At 44.9% G+C, this 18,207-nt stretch overlaps 1 protein-coding gene across 2 annotated transcripts; it reads right to left on the bottom strand.

Moving 5' to 3' along the window:
- Nucleotides 1-6,547: 6,547 nt before the first annotated feature.
- Nucleotides 6,548-14,371, bottom strand: ZP4 (zona pellucida glycoprotein 4). Of its 2 annotated transcripts, XM_039254354.1 has the most exons (12): nucleotides 14,162-14,336; nucleotides 13,763-13,884; nucleotides 13,594-13,696; nucleotides 11,975-12,124; nucleotides 11,083-11,270; nucleotides 10,458-10,555; nucleotides 9,460-9,590; nucleotides 8,867-9,056; nucleotides 8,644-8,791; nucleotides 8,235-8,313; nucleotides 6,906-7,019; nucleotides 6,586-6,690 (listed from the first exon to the last, which is right to left on the bottom strand). In XM_039254354.1, the coding sequence occupies exons 1-12, from the start codon at nucleotides 14,334-14,336 to the stop codon at nucleotides 6,587-6,589; spliced, it is 1,602 nt and encodes a 533-aa protein (XP_039110285.1). In that variant the 3' UTR covers nucleotide 6,586. The 2 variants fall into 2 exon arrangements, with proteins under 2 accessions (XP_039110284.1, XP_039110285.1); XM_039254353.1 differs by having other exon boundaries at nucleotides 6,548-6,690; nucleotides 11,975-12,172; nucleotides 13,594-13,884; nucleotides 14,162-14,371.
- Between the last annotated feature and the right edge of the window lie 3,836 nt (nucleotides 14,372-18,207).

Genomic DNA, 18,207 nt, shown 5'->3' with positions numbered 1-18,207 from the left:
CGTGTGTAATTCATTTTGTCCAATATCATTGATGCCTGTTCTTTCTTTTACCACCATAAATCCTTTTTTATTTTTTACATTTATTTATTTTGAGAGAGAAAGTGCAAGTCAGGGAAGGTCAGAGAGCAAAGGGGAGAGAATCCCAAGCACCATCAGCACAGAGCTTGATGTGGGGCTTGAACCCACAAACTGTGAGACCATGACCCCAATCGCAATTGGATGCTCAACCAACTGAGCCACCCAGGTGCCCCTACTGCCATAAATCATTGTACAGTCAGCCCTTTGCCCCCTGCTTCCTCCCCTTCCAACTGCTTTATTCAAGAGACTTCACTGGATTTGGCTTTTCTTATCACCTAACTTAGTTAGGTGCTGGGGAGGGTGATTTATTTCTCTTGGTCAATGTCTTCAATTCCTTCCATATCAACAAGAATGAAAGAGCAGTACTTCTTGGGAAAACTGGGAAGAGGTTGGTAAGTGGCAGAATCTCCTAACTTCTGCTCCCCCACCTCCAGGCCTGTGGCTGTCGCAGTAAGGCTTGCTTAGACTTTTATTGAACAACAGCAAGGTGTTAGCTCTCAGAAGGCACAAATGTGCCATGGTGTAGGACAAAAGCACACTGCCAGCTCACAGCATGAACATCCTGAGCAAGGAATTAGGGAAGTAGAATTTCCATGGGATAGTCAGGAATCAAGACCAATGAAAATGACTAAGGGAGATTCAGGCTATTCCAGGAGCTAAGGATTTAAAGCCAGAAAGATAGAAATGATTTAGTTCTTATATCAGATGTAAGAAAGTGGAGATTGAGGCGGTTAAATGTTTTACCAACAGTCACAGAGTTAGTATCTTGGTGTGACTATTTTGGGTGAACGTGAGGATTGCAGACAATTTCTATTAAAAAGAATAGGTTTCCTCCAGAATGGCCCCTGTGATAGCAGTTCAACTTCTGGTTTTCTATCGTTTCTCCTGGTCTCGGACCATGTAAGTAAGTTCTCTGTTGGTTTTGACATAGATCGCTCTAATTTCAATTCCTAATATGAAAGGAGTTTATTCAGTTGAACATGAAGATCCAAAAAAGTAATTTCACTACATACAGCTCAAGTCAAGACGCCATTTCCAGTCATCTGTCAACTACTTTGGGTTTACTTAGATTTGTCGTAAAGTGAAATTCTATTTCTCTGGAAAGTGACAGAATGAAGGAATCAACACTTCGTGGATCCCTACGTGGTTGATGACAAGCAGATCTCTATCCTTACTGACTGAAAATGTTAACTGTTGTCTTTCAGTTTTATGGGTTTTATGAATCTTCAGATATTTTATTGCATTTTGAAAGCCCCCAGGCTTGTGGGCTGATTAGACAGGCAGCACGGTTCCCCCAGCTTGCTGACACTGGAGATCTAGCAGTCTATATCCTCTGTGGCCCCTGTAGGCTGGATGAGGGAATACTCTAAGAAGGAGAGGCTGACACCGGACCAAAGCAGAGCTTCCCTCTGAAAATATTTGCCTATCCTAAGGGATTTAGAGCAATTGGGGGGCTTTTGCATAGCTAATAGCTAGTGTGAGTATAAAAATAGAAATATTTTGGAAAACAGTTTGACAATTGCTTATGAAGTATATATCGAACAATTCTACTCTTTCACATCCAAGATGATACATCTCCACAAAAACCTTAAGTATTTCTTAGTTACCTGTTGTGCCTGAAAAAAATGTCACCACAAAACGTTTTGCCTTATAAGGGCAGTAATCCTTTCTCATATTTGTGGTAGAATGGGTCTTCAGAAACAGCTCCGGTGTGAGGGGCTAGGGCTGGGTCTTCTAGAAGGTTGCAAGCAGATATGGACAGGGGCTGGAGGATTCACTTCCAAGGAGGCACGCACAGGGCCCTTGACTGGGGAGGGGTTCCCTCCCTCCCCGCAGGGCTGCCTCAACACCCTTACTGTGGCATGACAGCTGGCTTCTCCAGAGACCAGGCAGAAGCTGCAGTCTTTTGTAACCAGTGCACAGTCACACTGTCATTTTTACTCTGTTCTATAGTCATAGGACCAGTTTGGTTCAGGGAGGAGATTGCCTAAGGCTCTTGTAACCAGCCCCTTCTTAGGTATCAGTGTTTACTGCACGTTTGTTACTAATATCTCCAAACTGGAAACAACTCAAATGCCTACCAATAATAAACTGATCTATTTTTTTTAAGTATTTATTTTGAAAGAGAGACAGTGGGAGGGGTGGAGAGAGGAAGACGGAGAGTCCCTAAGCAGGCTCTGCACTGTCAGCTTAGAGCCTGATGCACACATTGAACTCACAAAACCATGAGATCCTGACCTGAGCTGAAACCAAGAGTCGAATGCTTATGCAACTGAACCACCCAGGCACCCCAAGCTGATACTCTTAATGTAATGTTGTACATGAAAACTATTGCAACTTGTAGTATATATCTCAAACACTAGATCAAAGAGTCTAAACACACAAGAGTGGGTAGGATTCCATTTATATCCAGTTCAAGAAAAAGTGAAGCTAATCTCTGGTGCTAGAATAGTTATCACCTGAAGAGGTGTTGACTGGGGACAAAAATGAAACATTCTCCGGATGCTTCGTTTGTTTTATCTTTGACCAAGGTGGTGGTTAGACGTATATTCAGCAAAATTTCTACAGCCTTGGTACACCTTATATGCTTTGTTATATGTATATTGGGACTCAAGGGAAAAAAAAAAAGTAGGAGCTAAAAAAAAAAAAAAAAAAAAAAAGTAGGAGCTGTTAAATACCTCATGTCTTATTGACCGGATGGAAGAAAGCAGATCTAGTCCTAACAGTGAACAGATGGACCTGGGATTCTTGGAATTTAGGGGTGTTAAGACATCCTGGAAAACAGAATGTGGTATTCTAGACTCTTTCTGTATTACTTTGAACCAGTAGATCCATATAAATGGAAAAGAAAACTGAACACTAGTAATTTTTGGTCCAGTGTTGGAACTTCCTCATCTTCACAGTCACTCAGAGCCTTCAGTTGGCTTTTGTGCCAAGTGAATGGACAAGATTCCTATTTGAAGACATAGTATCAAGAAGAAGGGTCTGAGCAGACAATGCAGGATAACCAAGATTTGTATTTGGAAAGTCAGAATATACAATATTTCTGTAAGTCTGAGATTATGTTCCAAAACTAAAGACAAATCAAGGAAATGGAGAGGCAATATCAGAACATTTCATCTGGAAATGAACCAGGGGGGATGGAGACAAGACAAAATGGAGTAATCAGAAATGAGAATTTTTCCTTGAGTTAAAAGCTGTGTACTCTACAGATTACATTTTAAGTGTATGGACTAGCCCAAGTCAGGACACTGCAAAAGATCAGAAGTCAGAATAACAGGCTGCAACACCAACCTGGAAGTCAATGGAACAATACCTTCAAAAGAGTGTAGGCCACTCCTCATCTATACTTTGGTACCTAGCTAAACTGTCAACAGCCAGTTTGGGGGAGGGACAGGGAGAAAGATGAGGTCAGGCACCCGAATTCTTAGTTTGTCCTATACATTCCTTCTTCCGCAAATGGATGCAAAGATGGTATATGCTGTATATATAGTAGCTAGTAGCAAGTAGCAAACTCAAACATGACCCAGGATTTATCCTCTGAGAAACGGAAGACCTCAACAGGAAATCTTGGGCTGGAAGCTGTGCAGCAGGCCTGGGGAGCTCCTAGAGGGCCTAGGTTATTACATGAATACTCGGCAAGAAAGATTAATGTTAGCCACACAGAGGAATAAACGATCAGCAATGATTTTATCCAGGAAAACTCCAAGAGATACAAGAGTGAATTCCATTATTCTGGCTAGATTTGAACAATCCTTTAGTCCATGAGTAAAGAGTTGTTACATAGAAATCAGTTTCATTAAACTGGAGGATATGATAAAGGTAGGGAAGAGTCTTAGGTGGCAATCTAAGTTTATAAGAAGTTACCAGAAGAAGCCTGCTTAGAATTAGACAAATGCCCAAGTAGAAGTTTAAGAAGTTTTAAGAACATTTAATGATGATCCCTTTGTGGATAATAAAGTTTGATTTAGTGAAGAGACTCTATATTAATAAGCTACTCCAGTTAATGGTCCCAGCTGATATTTCACTTTAAAGCAATGTTTTAACTTTAAGCTTTTAGGTAGTTTGGGCCAGAGGCTTTTCACTTCAGAGGCACATTGTAATAAATTCTCCCTGAACTACTCCTTTCTCCCTGTTGAGCAGACTAAGTTCCAGTAAGGATTCCATGGTGAGGAAAGCAGAAACACCCTAGGTCTACAGTAGTGTAGATCACTGCTCCTGGAAGATTCTGAGGCGTTTCCGTGGTCATCTATGTTTGGGAAATTGTTTTTTTCTTTCTCTGGAGGCTCATAGGACATTAATGTAATCAGTCTGAGAAGCCCTGCTAGAGGGAACCTGGCAGGTTCTAGGTCAAGGCTTGAGCACCAGGATTTTTTTCTTTGGTTGGATCTACTATGAGTATAGATATTCCTACCCTCCTTCAAAAAAAAAAAAAAATGCATCAACACTGAGTAAATAACTACATTTCAGGTATTCTGCTAGAGGACTCTTCTGTTATAAAGCCAAATAGCTGGCATAAGCAAATTAGTTTCATTTCAGGACCCCACATACCTGCTTTGTTTTAGTGGGATAAGCCCAGAACTCAGGACCATATCCATTTCGTTTTCTCATGGGGAGAGCAGGATGGGACTTGGCAATCCCACTCTCCCCACCCTTCTTTTTATGACTTTTCCCCTGCTTACCATCAGACATTTGTCTGCCCTTCTTGCTGGGACAGCTTTCCTGGTTGTTGCTGCTTTACTTCCCACACATAGTTTAATGCCCATCACACAGTATATCTCCAACACAAGTTTGAATTTAGTAGACTCCAGTTGTGCATAGCTCCTAGCCAAATGTGGCCATAGACCCATGAAGTATAGCCAAGTATAAGAATTTTAATGAAATTTAACAGCTAGTCTATTTTGATACTAAAAAACTTGATTATGTTTGGAAAAATTTGGGTATGGGAACCTATTTTCTCAACTCTAAATCTTCTAAGACCTAAATATATGGTACTTCTAATGTTTAACCTGCAAATTGAGATGTACTATAAATATACATGGATATAAAAATAGGTCTTAAATTATGTTTTATGCAAGCGATGATAATTTGGATGCATTAAGTTAAATACAGTTAAACTCAATTATATCTATTTATGACTTCCCAGGTAAACTACAGTTATACTTGCTTAGTGAACAAGTTAACCACTACCACCACTGCAATCCAAGACCATTGCTCTTCCCCTTTACTACAGAAGGTAGCCAATGGTCATAGCCCTTTGCTCTAGGTGTCTATTTTATCCACATTCCCCAGGCATCAGGCAAACAGGCAAGCTTCAGAAAATCCTTTGTCCAGCTGAATCTATGTACCACTGGAAATTGGTCCTCTGGAAGACTAGAGGAAAATTTTCAGTAGGATATGGAGTTTTAGGGAGAATATCTGAAATAAGATTTCATTTCATGGTCCAACCTTACCATTAGTTGACTAAATGATACTGGGTAAGTGCTTGGACTTTGTAAGTATTCCAAGTCCTGGAAATCAAGAATTAATGTTTACCTCATTTTGTTTTCATGAGAGTCAAGCACGTTATCAGGTATCTAGGATAGTGTCCCTGTTGGTTGAATAAGGGAACTGCTTAGCAGCAGTTTGAAGTGGAGTTAACTACCTGCTTTGTAGGCAAGTCAAGTATCAAGTTTAATGCCTTTTACTTTGCTGAAATATAAAGCAACCTAGAAGGTACTCCCTGAAGACAAATGGGGAAACCTTCTTTAAGCAGGAGTAATTTCAGAACTCCACCATGAAGAGAGTAGAGACTCCCAGAGTATGGCCAACAGTACTGGAGAGTTCTTTGAGCAGGGTATTTACCTTGAGAAGTCACCATGCTTTTCTGTTAGTCTTAAGGACTATTACTTGTTGGTTCTGACTCAAAACTAAGCTGCTGATCAAACCACTTCCAGTTGACAAACCTATGATCAGATACTTCTGTTTAGTCACTGTTAATCGACATTGGATTTCAGAGTGGGATGTTTAGAAGATCAAGGTCACTTGAGAAATGGTTAGAAGTATGAGTTCTTAAGCCTCAGCCCAGACAAACTCTGGGGGTGGGGCCAATTATAGTTTTTAGCAGCCTTCCTTTGGAGAACTAGTAGTCTACAGGTTTCTAGAGTAGCTGTAGACAAGTTCTTCCTTAGTTTGATCTTCTGGAAGAGTTGTGTTCTACACCCCCTCTTGATCTTGTAATTGCTAAATCTGATGTGTTTAGTTCTTATGTTTACTGTGTAGGTTGTCCTCGAACTATGAATCTACTGAAACATTGTTCTATTCAGAAGCTAGAAAGGCTGGCTGGATTAGAAACCTCAGGTATCATTGTTTTTATTCTACTGTCATCCAAAGTACTGCCCCAGGCTGCAACTGTGAGACGCCAAGAGCAGATAGAAGACTTTATTTAAATTAGTGCTTTACCTTTCAAATGAGAAGCTTGGCACAGGCTGGTAGTGCAGTCTGGTTTTATTAACACAACTAGAATAATTCACCTCGGTTTCCTGATAGCCAAGTAGGACACTAACAAGAATCCAACGATTAGGGTCCCAGAAAGGCCTACCATCCACAGAGCTTTGGGGTCCATAGGAGAACCTGTAAGATGAAAAGATAGGTTAATGGATGCCAAAAGCAAGTAATACCAGATTCTGAAAAATGTGGATGGTCTTTAGGAAACACAAGCTGGTCAACTGGGGATTCACACTGGTCCTATCAGCATGGGATAAATGGGGATGAGGAATAGCTTTGGTTTGACTAATGGTTCAGGCAGGAGGCTTCAAGTAGCTAGTTAGGTCTCTTCTTCCACTAACTTGACTTTCTATGGAGCTTTTCTGAGGAGTCCTTCGTGGCTTGGAGTAGAATCATGGGCTTGCTAGAGATGCTGGCAGTACTGCTGGGAGAATGGAAGTCAGAGTATCTTCTTCCTGTTGGAGAGAAGACAGCTAGGGATTAGTTACTCTTTTGCACATGGAGGGGGTGGGAATGGGAGAGTTAGGTCCCTCAGTATGTACAGCTCCATTCCAGGTCTTAAGAAAACCTCCTTAAAAAACAGCCAGGGGCACCTGAATGGCTCAGTTGGTTAGGCGTCTGACCCTGGATTTCAGCTCACGTCATGATCTCACAGTTTCGAAGTTCCAGCCCCTCACTGGGCTCAGCACCAACAGTACGGAGCCTGCTTGGGATTCTCTCTCTCCCAGCCCTGCGCACCTCACCCCTGCATGCCCCGCGTCTCAAATTTAAAAAATTAAAAGAAAAAAACCTCCTTAATGTGTTAATATAAATTTGAACAAGACTTTATATCTAACACTGCTACCTCGGTTTCACCAGAATTTGGCAACATTAGGATATTACCCTTTCCCAGAACTGCCATTCTTCCTGAAAAAGTCATTTGGACAGTAACCTGTTAATACCAAGATGCTTTCTTAAGCTACAAACCTAACACCATGGTAGCTTAAGAATCCCATTTCTATTACCAATTATAGGACCTTGGAAAAGTCCACTAAGTTTTAGTTTCTTTAGAAGTGTACAAAATATATATTTTTTGGAGTTAGATCCTAAACATTTAATGCAGTATTTCAGGACTAACATTACTAGGAGTATATTTTTGCTAGAAGAGGCTTAAAGTTTTGGGGGTCATGAATCCCAATTAATTCAGAGCTAGGCATGTAAAAGTTAATGGACCAGGTAGGAATACACACATAACCAGAGCACTGGATCTGATCAGCTGGAGTACATACTCTGGCAACAATCACATGCCACCCATAGATCTTCAGGCCATGTTGCAGACCTGCCTTTGAGCAGGGGAAACATCTAGATTTGTGAACTAGCCAAATAATAAGGGCTTTGTGAGATTGATCCATATGTAGGTCATGAGCCACTTTGATTCCTGGCTTAATCATGATGTATATGGAAAAAGCAAAGGCTGAATGTTACTTGAGGATTGATAGCTCCTATTTAAAGGGGCTGGATTCTAGGAAGCTGGTTGTGTGTTCTATTGCCTCATCAAAATACTTGAAGCAGCCTCATTAAGAAAGGGAATCTTGACTTGGAATCATTTGCCCACAGGCTAAGAAAGGTTAGCAGTGGGACTCAGGATTATTTCAAGTTTGTCCTCCAGTGTAGATAGCGTGGATACTCACGCCTGGCAACAGGGCAGGTTATCCTACAGGAGGAAGTCCCAGCAGGCTGGCAGACGGATGCACTACAGTGCACATACACCTGGGAGCCAAACAGAATGGAGATGGTGTTGGAAAACCACATCAGAAGTCTTCAAGCTCGTCTCCCCAGGAAGAAGTTGAAAGAAACTTATCAGAAAATCTTGACACTCCCAAGCCATTATCACAGTAACACTAAAGAACTGGAGTCTAGTAGGCAGAGGACATTCGTGTGGTTGGGATCAGTGATCACTCTGAGGAAGTGCCAACAAGCTAAAATGAAAGGGTAGCCTTGGCTGAGGGCTGGTAGGATGTGGGAAGGATTCTGAGTTGCTGGGGGCAGGAGCGTTCAGAGCCCTGCTGAGGTTCACACAGGGAGGAACATACATCGTACCAGTCCCCTGAGTGCCCACTTTGCCATGGTATCCACAAAGCTGAAGGTAAAGATGCTGAAGCGCTGGTGGTGAGACGGAAATGGTGAATCCAGGGCTTTCTGGACAGGGAGCAGCTGGGTCTGATAGTTGTCTCCAGCATAGGGGCAGCTAAGCAAAGATACACGGATTTGGGAGGGGGTTCTCTGGGGGACCCCAACCCAGGGGCATAGAGAAGCTGCTTACCCTTTCACCAGCATGGGCCACTGGGGCTGACTCTGGGGGTTCATGCTGGGCGTGGCCCAACAGTGATGGAGGAGCAGCCCCAGGGAGGGGTCTGTTCTGTGGAGGATTGAGACCTCTACGTAAATGGGATCCCGAAGCAACTTCACCACTGGGTAGTCACCAGCAGTGTAGTAGGAGACGTAGTGCTTATCTGTAAGAGGCCAAAGTGGGTTGGGGCACTAAAGACCGACCATTGCCCCTATTAACACCTCTAGCAAGTATCTTATTACCAAATTGGTCTATTTAAAGATTTTTTTTTTTTTTTTTTTTTTTTTTTAAGTATTTGAGAGAAAGAGATGGAGAAAGTAAGTGGAGGGACAGAAAGAAGAGAGAATCCCAAGCAGGCTCCAGGCCATTAGCCTGGAGTCTGATGCAGGGGAGGGGGGTGGCTCAATCTCATGAACCAGGAGATCATGACCTGAGCCGAAACCAAGAGTCAGATACTTAACCAACTGAGCCACCCAGGTGCCCCAACCAAGTTGGTCTACTAATGCCCAGAGAAGTAATGGAGTTTTAAGACTGTAGGCTGGATGCTCTAGCCAAGAGGCTCTCACCTTTGGCAATCTTGAGTTCCAGAGTGAGGGGTCCAGGCTGGGTCTCTAGGTGGGGTGGCGGGATGGTAAACACCTGGACATTAACCGGGAAGGCATTGCTGCTTACAGAGTAGCTGCAGCTAACGCTAAGCCTACAGAAAGACATGATCTTTGTTAGCTCACACGAGTGGTAGGATGGGCCATGCCACCTTTCAGTTTTTAAAGGTTTAAGGAACCATTAAACAGGAAGTGCTGGGCACGTGTATCAACAGGATGTGTATGGTTCCAGAGCTTGTGGGAACTAGATCTTAGCTAAAGAGAAAGACGTAGATGGCATCCGTGTTTGAGCCTTGGAAATAGAAGAACCAGGCAAGACTTAGACGTGGTACTGTGAGAAACATGTGCCTTTTGTAGAGAAGGTAGTCAGGGAAGATCTTGCAGGGAGTGGCTATGAAGATAAAAATTGTAGTATCTGAGGTAGGAGGAGGGAGAGAAACAGCTGACCAAAGACAGACCAGAATTGGTCTTGCTAGAGAGTCTCTTGGGACCACAGTCTGCGGTTGGAAATAGGGAGTGAGAGATAGAGGGCATTTCCTGGAGGATGGGTTAAGAGGAAAGTAGGCAGGGTTTCATGCAAGGTCCTAGGAGTTACGTTCATGTCAAGTTTAAGCTATGGCAAGACCATGAGGAAGCTTTGGGTGTATAATCTTAGATAAGGTGTTAAGGAGATCCTTCTTGCTACAATGTGGACTATGCAGGTGGAAGAGAGAAGGCCAAAATGAACACAAGGAAATCCAGGTAAGTGAAATAAGAGTCCGGAGGAGTTTGAGGCTTAGGTGAAGTCAGTGGCAGCGATGCAGGGGGATTTGGTCAAGTAATAGGGAGATGGGACAACCAAGGCAATAGATGGGTTCTGTTGTCAGGAGAGGTTCTGCAGATTCAGGGCTTACCCTGGAATCCTGTTTTATGGAAGGGAAGTCATTCTGGTCCAGCAGGGCCGGGTGGACACAGACCCTTACCTGAAAATACTGTCACGGGTAATAGAACCCTGGCTCCACGTCCTCACATCTCTAGCTGCAATCAGCTCATTTTCATATATTGCCTGGTCTCCAGTGATCTAGAATTATGAAGAAGTAGGTCCATTCCTGCTAGCCAGGTGCTACTTCACTCAGGACTTGCTCTGATCTAGCAGTCAGCAAGGCTACCCTATCGTAAGCTGCATTTTCTGTCCCTTGAGCAGACAGAGCAGGTGGCATTAACTAACCTGGGACCTTCTCACATCACCTTAGCTCAGGTAAGAGAATAGGGCTTCGAGCACTCCAGTGAGGCAGCCAGGAACAGGACCACCAAGGTCAGCCAATTTCCCCACTTGCTTCCCAGGGCAGTGTGGCAAGAGGAACTCATTACTTGTTCTTCTCATGTATGGCTTGGTAGAAGTGCTGGCCCCTTGTCAGAGCACAGCTATGATCTTTGCTGAATGCCCAGGGAAGGTTTCTGCTTTCTCAGCAATGAAACCATCCTACAGACCAAGTGGTGGTCAGCTATATCCTTCCTGGCTAAGATCTTCCACACCTCCCTCCCAGTCACTAGGACATTTCTGTCTGACTTCGCATTAGGAACAAAGCCAAGCAGAGCTATTCTTACCCGTCTCGTGGTGCCACAGGAATTAAATGGAAACAAGAACAGGGCAAAAGCATGTGTTGCCATCACAGGGTGACATTCGTGGTCGTTCCCAAAGGCCAAGTGCACAGAATTTAAGAGGAGTGGGGGGGAGGTCACATTCCGAGACACGGCAATGGAGAAGTAGCCGTCTTGGGTACAGTGCGAAGTCACTGAAAAACCAGAGTTGCTGTGCTGAAAGCAAGCCAATCCCTCCCATAATGGAGCCAGCTAGGTATTTAGCTAGTTGTGATCCCTCCCCTGTGAGAAGCTGGCAGTCCTAATGAGTGACTTGGGTGCAAATTCAGCCATCTGAAGCACTGGATGATTACTGAAGGAGCCCCTGGATTTGGATGTTGCCTCTGCTACTTGAGGAACTTCAGGCAAAGTATCTAACCTCCTAACTTTAGCCTCCTTTGTAAAGTAAGAATAATTGTACTTACTTTGTTTTACTGATCAGTTAGTATTCAGAGCTTAGAGCAGAGGGCGGCATATATGGGTTTTGCCTTAGAAAACCTTAGGGTAGGATTTAGGACCCACAGAAAGCCTTCTTGGAGAGGAGCCTCTCTAGACACTGAACCTATTCCCAAGGTGTCTGGTAGTCTTCCATTTCTGTCATCTGGGTTTCACTTTGCACAGAGCCTTAGCTTCTGGAGTTCATGGAATATTTTGATTTCTAGGAGAATTGGCAAGGGAAGGCTGTAGAAAATAAGTACATAGATTCAAGTATTCTAGGATGGGCTCACGGCTTATACAGTAACTTCTGGCCATCTTTAACATTGGTCTCCTGCTGGGGATGAGGGGGAAGATCACCCTTTTCCGGGTTTAGTTGCAAGCTATCTGGACTTTAACTGGTTTCAGAGATGCAAGAACCCACCTGTGTTTCCATAGTAACAGGAATTCGCCTCTGATTCATAGCAGCAACCAAGCTTCTTGCAGTCTCCCTGAGTGATGGGTGAAGAAGTACATGGCAGCCTGTCCCACATTGGGACAGAGTCACACAGGTCAGCGTTTAAAGCATCTAGGGCTACATTTTGAAGAGGAGAGGGACTCACACTAGATACCAAAGTTTGGTCTTTAAAGAGAAAAAAAAGATCATTTCATTACAAAGTATCAAAAATCAGGGCACCTGGGTGGCTCAGCCAGTTAAGTGTCTGACTCTTGATTTCAGCTCAGTTCATGATCTCCTGGTTTGGAAGTTTGAGTCCCGCATCAGGCTCTGGGCTGTGTTAGCACAGAACCTACTTGGAATTCTCTCTCTGCCCCTCTCTCTCTGCCTCTACCCCATTTATGCATTCCCTAAATAAGAAGCAAATTTAAGAAAAACAGTCAAGTATCAAAATTCCCACAGATGCCCCCATGCTTGGGGTGGGTCCATATTACATACTAGCAATTACATTTCAGGAAGTCAAGTCAATATTAATCCCCCCCCCCCCCCGTAAGAGTCCCCTGAAATTAGTACTTTTTTTTTTTAAATTTATTTCTAGGAGAGAGAGAGAGACAGCGTGAGCAGGGGAGGGTCAGAGAGAGAAGGAGTCACAGACTCTGAAATTGGCTCCAGGCTCCGAGCTGGCAGTCAGCACAGAGCCCGACGCGGGGCTCGAACCCACGAACCGCGAGATCATGACCCAAGCGAAAGTCGGACGCTTAACCGACTAAGCCACCCAGGCGCCCCTGAAATTAGTACTTTTTGAAAAGAGAGTTCCAACAAGTGCCGTAGATTCAGTGAGGCTCTTTACGCTTTCCTTCAAGCGAAGAATCTTTCCTTTCCTTCTGCTGAGATGCTACTCAGTCTTCGTGAACTAGGAACTACCAGGGGACCATCGCTCTGAAATGCAGGTTCTGGTCTGGTAGGTCTGGAATGGGGACCGGGATCCAGCAGTTTAATCGGGGTGATCCCTCTGGATTACATTTTGGGTGCAAGGCAGGGGAGCAGAGTGAACTACAGGTTGGAACCCCTTAGGACTTCTAGGGAGGGCTTGCAAGATTCTCTGAGGCCTAGGAGTCCCCTTTCCTGCCATTTCCTTGGCTGGATGATCAAGTTCCCGCCCCCTGAAAGGGCAGAGTCCTAGTTTCAGCTCACAGATGCCCCTGGGCGGCCCTTGCCTTGCTGTCCTTTGTCGCTTCAGCTTTCTCCTGAAGCTGCTCAAGGCAGGGGAGCTCCAGTCCTGGGCTAATTCTGGTTTGAACCCCAGCCCTAACACCCACCGGGAGGGGCCCTCGGCCAAGGTCTCTGAAGGGGGGCAGTGATAGCATATAGGGCACCTTTAGGATGCGGGAGGGGGCAGCCAAGCATTCTCCACAGTGCCTCACGCTGAATCCTTGCTCAGGTGATGCTTAGCCTAAGGGCTGCATGCACAGGGCAGCTGGAGGCGAGTCCTCCTCCTTCAGGAGCGGACGGCGTCACTGTCGCTGCACAGAGCCCGTAGAAGAGGCCCAAGAACACATTCCAGGCAGCTCCGCACCACCCAGACCCCGAGAGTTTCCAGCCCTTACCTGGGGGATTCCTAGGGCACCGGAGCAGCTTGGTGTTTGTAACCATGCTGTGCCCGGCCGCATCTGCTCCTTCAACTCCGACTAGCATGACGTAATGGGAGTCCTGGGGAGCCACCCTGGACGCTGGGGCCGGGGGTCTCGGCATTCCAGGGGATTGGGTCGTCCTCACCCACTCAGTGACATAGCAGCTGCTGTAAGATGCTTCTAACACCACGGAGCCCCCTGGGCCCTCCCTTACCCAGGTACCGCAGCCGGAGTCATTCTGCAGCCTGTGTGGCAGCCCGCGGTTGTCTGGTGGGGGGGAGGGGACACAGAGGAGCAAAAAGCACAAGTGGTCAGTCACCATAATCACCAGTGCCGGGAAAGGACAACCAACTTTGCCCATCAGACACCGAGGGGCAGCAGCAAGGAGAAAGAGAAAGGGACGAGAGGGGGCTCAGATTCAGAAGAGGTTACATTTTAGAGGATTTGATCTGCAGGAGCAACTGCAGAGTTTACCGAAGGGGGAAAGTGTTAGCACAGGGAGACAGAGCACTAAACCCCCAAGCCGGGGAGCTGTCCGACTTACCCCAAGCTAGGAGCCCAGGAGTCGTTTTCCCGGGATGCAGGTTTATGGTGAACTGAAGGCTCCATAGCCCGCAATGGAGTTCACCAGGATAATCTGGTACCTGGGGCTTCTGCTGGCCGCTCACGGAGGCGAGAGATAAGGGAACACAGAGCAACAGGGACTGCAGCAGCCACATGATGCCACTAGGAGCCCCCACTGGCTGCAAGACCTGCACTTAGTTTCCCAAGAATCAGAGCTCCGCGGGCTCCGTGAGGTGGCTTTAAATACAGAAGGAAAGCCGGTGTCAGGTGCACACCTGGTGAAGTGCAGATGGAGCTCCTTCGGAAAGGATGGCCCATCCAGCTTCATTCACTTTAGGCCAGTCTGCAGCTGCATCGTGTAAAACATCGCAATCCAGGCAATTACGAGCTCAGGAAAAATGTAGCTAAAAGCTACGTTTGTAGCTTCCTCAAGGTGGTTCTGTGTAGCACTTTAGTCTACTAGCTTACTGACTTTGCGAGACCGTCTTCTAGAATTTTGCATATTTGGGTACGAATCTGAGCCCTGCCACTTGTGAGCTATGTGATCTGGGTAAGTTACAACTTTTTGGAATCTCAAGTTTTCTCTTCTGTAAAATGGGAATAATATTTCCCGGTAGGAGTATTCTCAAGGTTGTTATGTGAGCTACTCTATGTCACGTGTCTGCCACAGTGCTCTGCCAAAGAGCACTCAGTCAACTTTGTTGGAGCCTTGAAGGACCCTCGTCACCTTCGTGGTTCGAGGCTCTTACAGGAAGTCCCTGCACAATTGGAGCCTGGCTCGAAATCGCAGAAAAATGTAACCTTGATTCCAAAAAACAAACAAACAGCAACAGTAACAACAACAACAAAAAAACCCACAAAAAAACTCAAAAACAAAAATAGCTGCCTTAGAACCCTTTTATGGTTCTAAGGGAGAATTCCACCACCAGAGTCTTTTCTTAACAAATTCCAAAAATTGTGTTTGGCATAGTGTCTAACTGGGCTTCCTTATAAGACCAAGGTGAAAATGTGGATCACAGCGCAAATTCCCCAAACAAATTCTGACTCTTCCATGGATATTTTAAAATCTCTTACCATGTGCCCGTGTTTTAGACCTATTTTCATAAATACATGGGAGTTTCTTATTTGCTTTTCACGTTGGTGTTCTCGTCCTTATATGCTATGGTTTACATGTTCTGGCCACCATTTAGGCCATAGCATCAGGCCAAGTTATGAAGGCATTCTAAGAGATTGAGGAATGGATGATACACTCCTCACTGGTGACACAAGAACTTGACAACTGGCTTCCATGGTCTTCCACCAATTTCCCCAAAATGGCCTTCTGATTATATTTATCATATGAAAACTTTTCCCAAGTCAACAAAATGTCTTAGCCAAAGGACTGACAATGTATACACAGGTATCTCTAATTCTCTTCAACTAGTAGAAGTAAACAAGTATATCTTCCTGGGGAAAATAGATGACTCATGTAACCATGTGTTAACATCAAGGAAATGTGAGACTCTGCCCTTCTGGGTGGGATGTGGCTTCCTGACTTCCTCTGCACTGGGTTTGGTCACTGGCCTGACATGTCCCATTTCCTTGCCCACAGGACTTACCTCATTGGATTCCAGTGGCCCCTTATTTTTCGTTGCATCCTGAATGCCTTAGACAGTGTGTTCTCGGTGTTGACTGACTAGAGAATCAATCAATGAATGTGCTTTCATTAGTGGCTGTGTCCTGAGTCTGAACCCCCTTGAAAATATGGCTCAAACTCAATCCTTAGGTATTTTTCATTTGAGTAACTATACATGTGACTGCAAGAATAAGAAAGAAAGTGACGTGTGTTACGTCTCAGGAGCTTAAAGGCCAGTCTCGGCACTAGACTTATGAAGGTTGCTCACTAAAGCAGGGAGAGATCAAGGAGGGCTGTTTTTGTTGCTAATGCTTGGGGAGCAGCATAGCATAGCGGTTATTTGGATGTTGGTGATGAATGAACCTGGGAACAAATTCTGCATCATTACTTCTTAGCTCTGTGACCTCTGTCAGTGAGGTACAACTGTTACATCTGGGAAGTGGGGATAGTCACACCTGCCTCACATGGGAGATATTAGTACAACTAACAGGTACTGTTTGGTCAAATAAGATAACGTGTGTACAGTGCTTATGACAAAACTTGCTGCATGATTGTTACTTGTCCAAGTATCAGGAATGTCAACAAGACCAGTGCATCTGTTTGGGAGACAAAGGTGGGATGGGAGGCAATGAGAAAGCAGGTGCCGAGCAGTGGCCTCCTTGGATTGGTGGGGAGTCTGAGGAACAGCTTATCCTGGTGAGATCTCAAGTCAGGCTATGTGTTTACACAGTTAAGAAATGAACATATAAATCTGAAACTGGGGAAGATATCTGAAAGCCCACCCAGATTCCTACCAGTCACAGGATCAAGGGTGAATCCCAGGAGAATATGCCAGCAGGGCTGGGATTAGGTGATTTCATGGTCACTCCTGTGCTAAATCCCCTGAGGACATGGTCATTCCCTACACCACCCAGTTTTGGGAGAGAAAATGCACTGATAGTGTGTGATCCACCTTGAGGAGCCCCAAGTTTAACCTGTAAAATATCCTATCCCCCTATTATCTCAAAAGTAATGCTCTGCTCTTTAAGTTTGGGAGGACAAATGCTGTTTCCTGTTAGAATCACTCGATCATTTAAAAATAATTTTAGTGGATTTACATACAGATTACAAATCACTGTAGCTTGTAGAGACTTACCAAAAGCCCTGTAGTCATTGTGCCATTTGTTTGATCCATATTTTATAGGTGTATTTAAGGACCCTCCTTGGGTCACCCACCAGGGCACTAGGGAGTCACCCATGGCAGGCTATGTTGCCTGTAATTGTTAATTTCATGTGTCAACTTGATTGTGACATGGAGTGTGCACATTAGACGCTATTTCTGGGTGTGTCCGTGAAGGTGTTTCTGGATGGCATTGGCATTTGAATCCTTGGACTCAGAAGATGGCCCTCCCTGGTATGGGTTGGCACATCTGTTCTAAATAGAGTGAGAGATGAGGAAGGGCAAATTCCCTCCTTTTCAATTCCTGCCTGCATGTGCTTGAGCTGGGGTATTGCTCTTACCCTGCTCTTGGACTAGAGTTTACAACATTGACTCCTTGGCTTCTCGGGACTCCAGCCTTGGACTGGAATTATGCCACTGGCTTTCCAGGTGTCCACTTTGTAGACAGCAATTCATGGGACTGCTCGGCCTTGATAAACACATGGCCAATTCCTCATAGTAAATCTCTATGTAGAGATATATAAACAGGTATCTAAATATGTATTACTCTTTTTTTAAATGCTCTTTTAATCCTATTTATAGGCATATGCATTTTTTAATGTTTTATTATTTATTTTTGAGAGAGAGATAGAGACAGTGTGAGCAGGGGAGGGTCAGAGAGAGAGAGAGGGAGACACAGAATCTGAAACAAGCTCCAGGCTCTGAGCTAACTGTCAGCGCAGAGCCCGACGTGGGGCTCGAACCCATGAACCGTGAGATCATGACCTGAACCAAAGTCAGACGCTCAACCGACCTAGGCGCCCCTAAATATGTATTACTCTTTCTGTTTCTCTGGAGAGAAAGACACTCTTTTAACTAAGACACTGCCCATTCCACATTCATTGTCTGGGCACTGAGGGGGGTCGCTGTAAGCAGGGAGGACAGGGTAGTTTCTAACAATGGGGCAAGGCACACTGTGATTTCCAAAGACCTTGTTGAATCGAGGCATATTTTTCCTGAGCCACCTCTGAATGTTTCTATTTAAACTAGAGAACAAAGGGAGCGCCTGGGTGGCTCAGTTGGTCGCCCCTGTCTTAGGCTCAGGTCATGATCTCACCGCTCATGGGTTCAAGCCTCGCATCAGGCTCTGTGCTGGCAGCTCAGAGACTGGAGCCTGCTTCAGATTCTGTCTCCCTCTCTCTCTGCTCCTCCCCTGCTCACACTCTGTCTCTCTCTCAAAAATAAATAAACATTAAAAAAATGTTTAAACTAG

This window comes from Hyaena hyaena, unplaced genomic scaffold (genome assembly GCF_003009895.1).
Source record: "Hyaena hyaena isolate Hyena2069 unplaced genomic scaffold, ASM300989v1 scaffold_485, whole genome shotgun sequence".
NCBI classification, from domain to species: Eukaryota; Metazoa; Chordata; class Mammalia; order Carnivora; family Hyaenidae; genus Hyaena; species Hyaena hyaena.
This window is presented reverse-complemented; position numbering and strand designations above follow the sequence as displayed.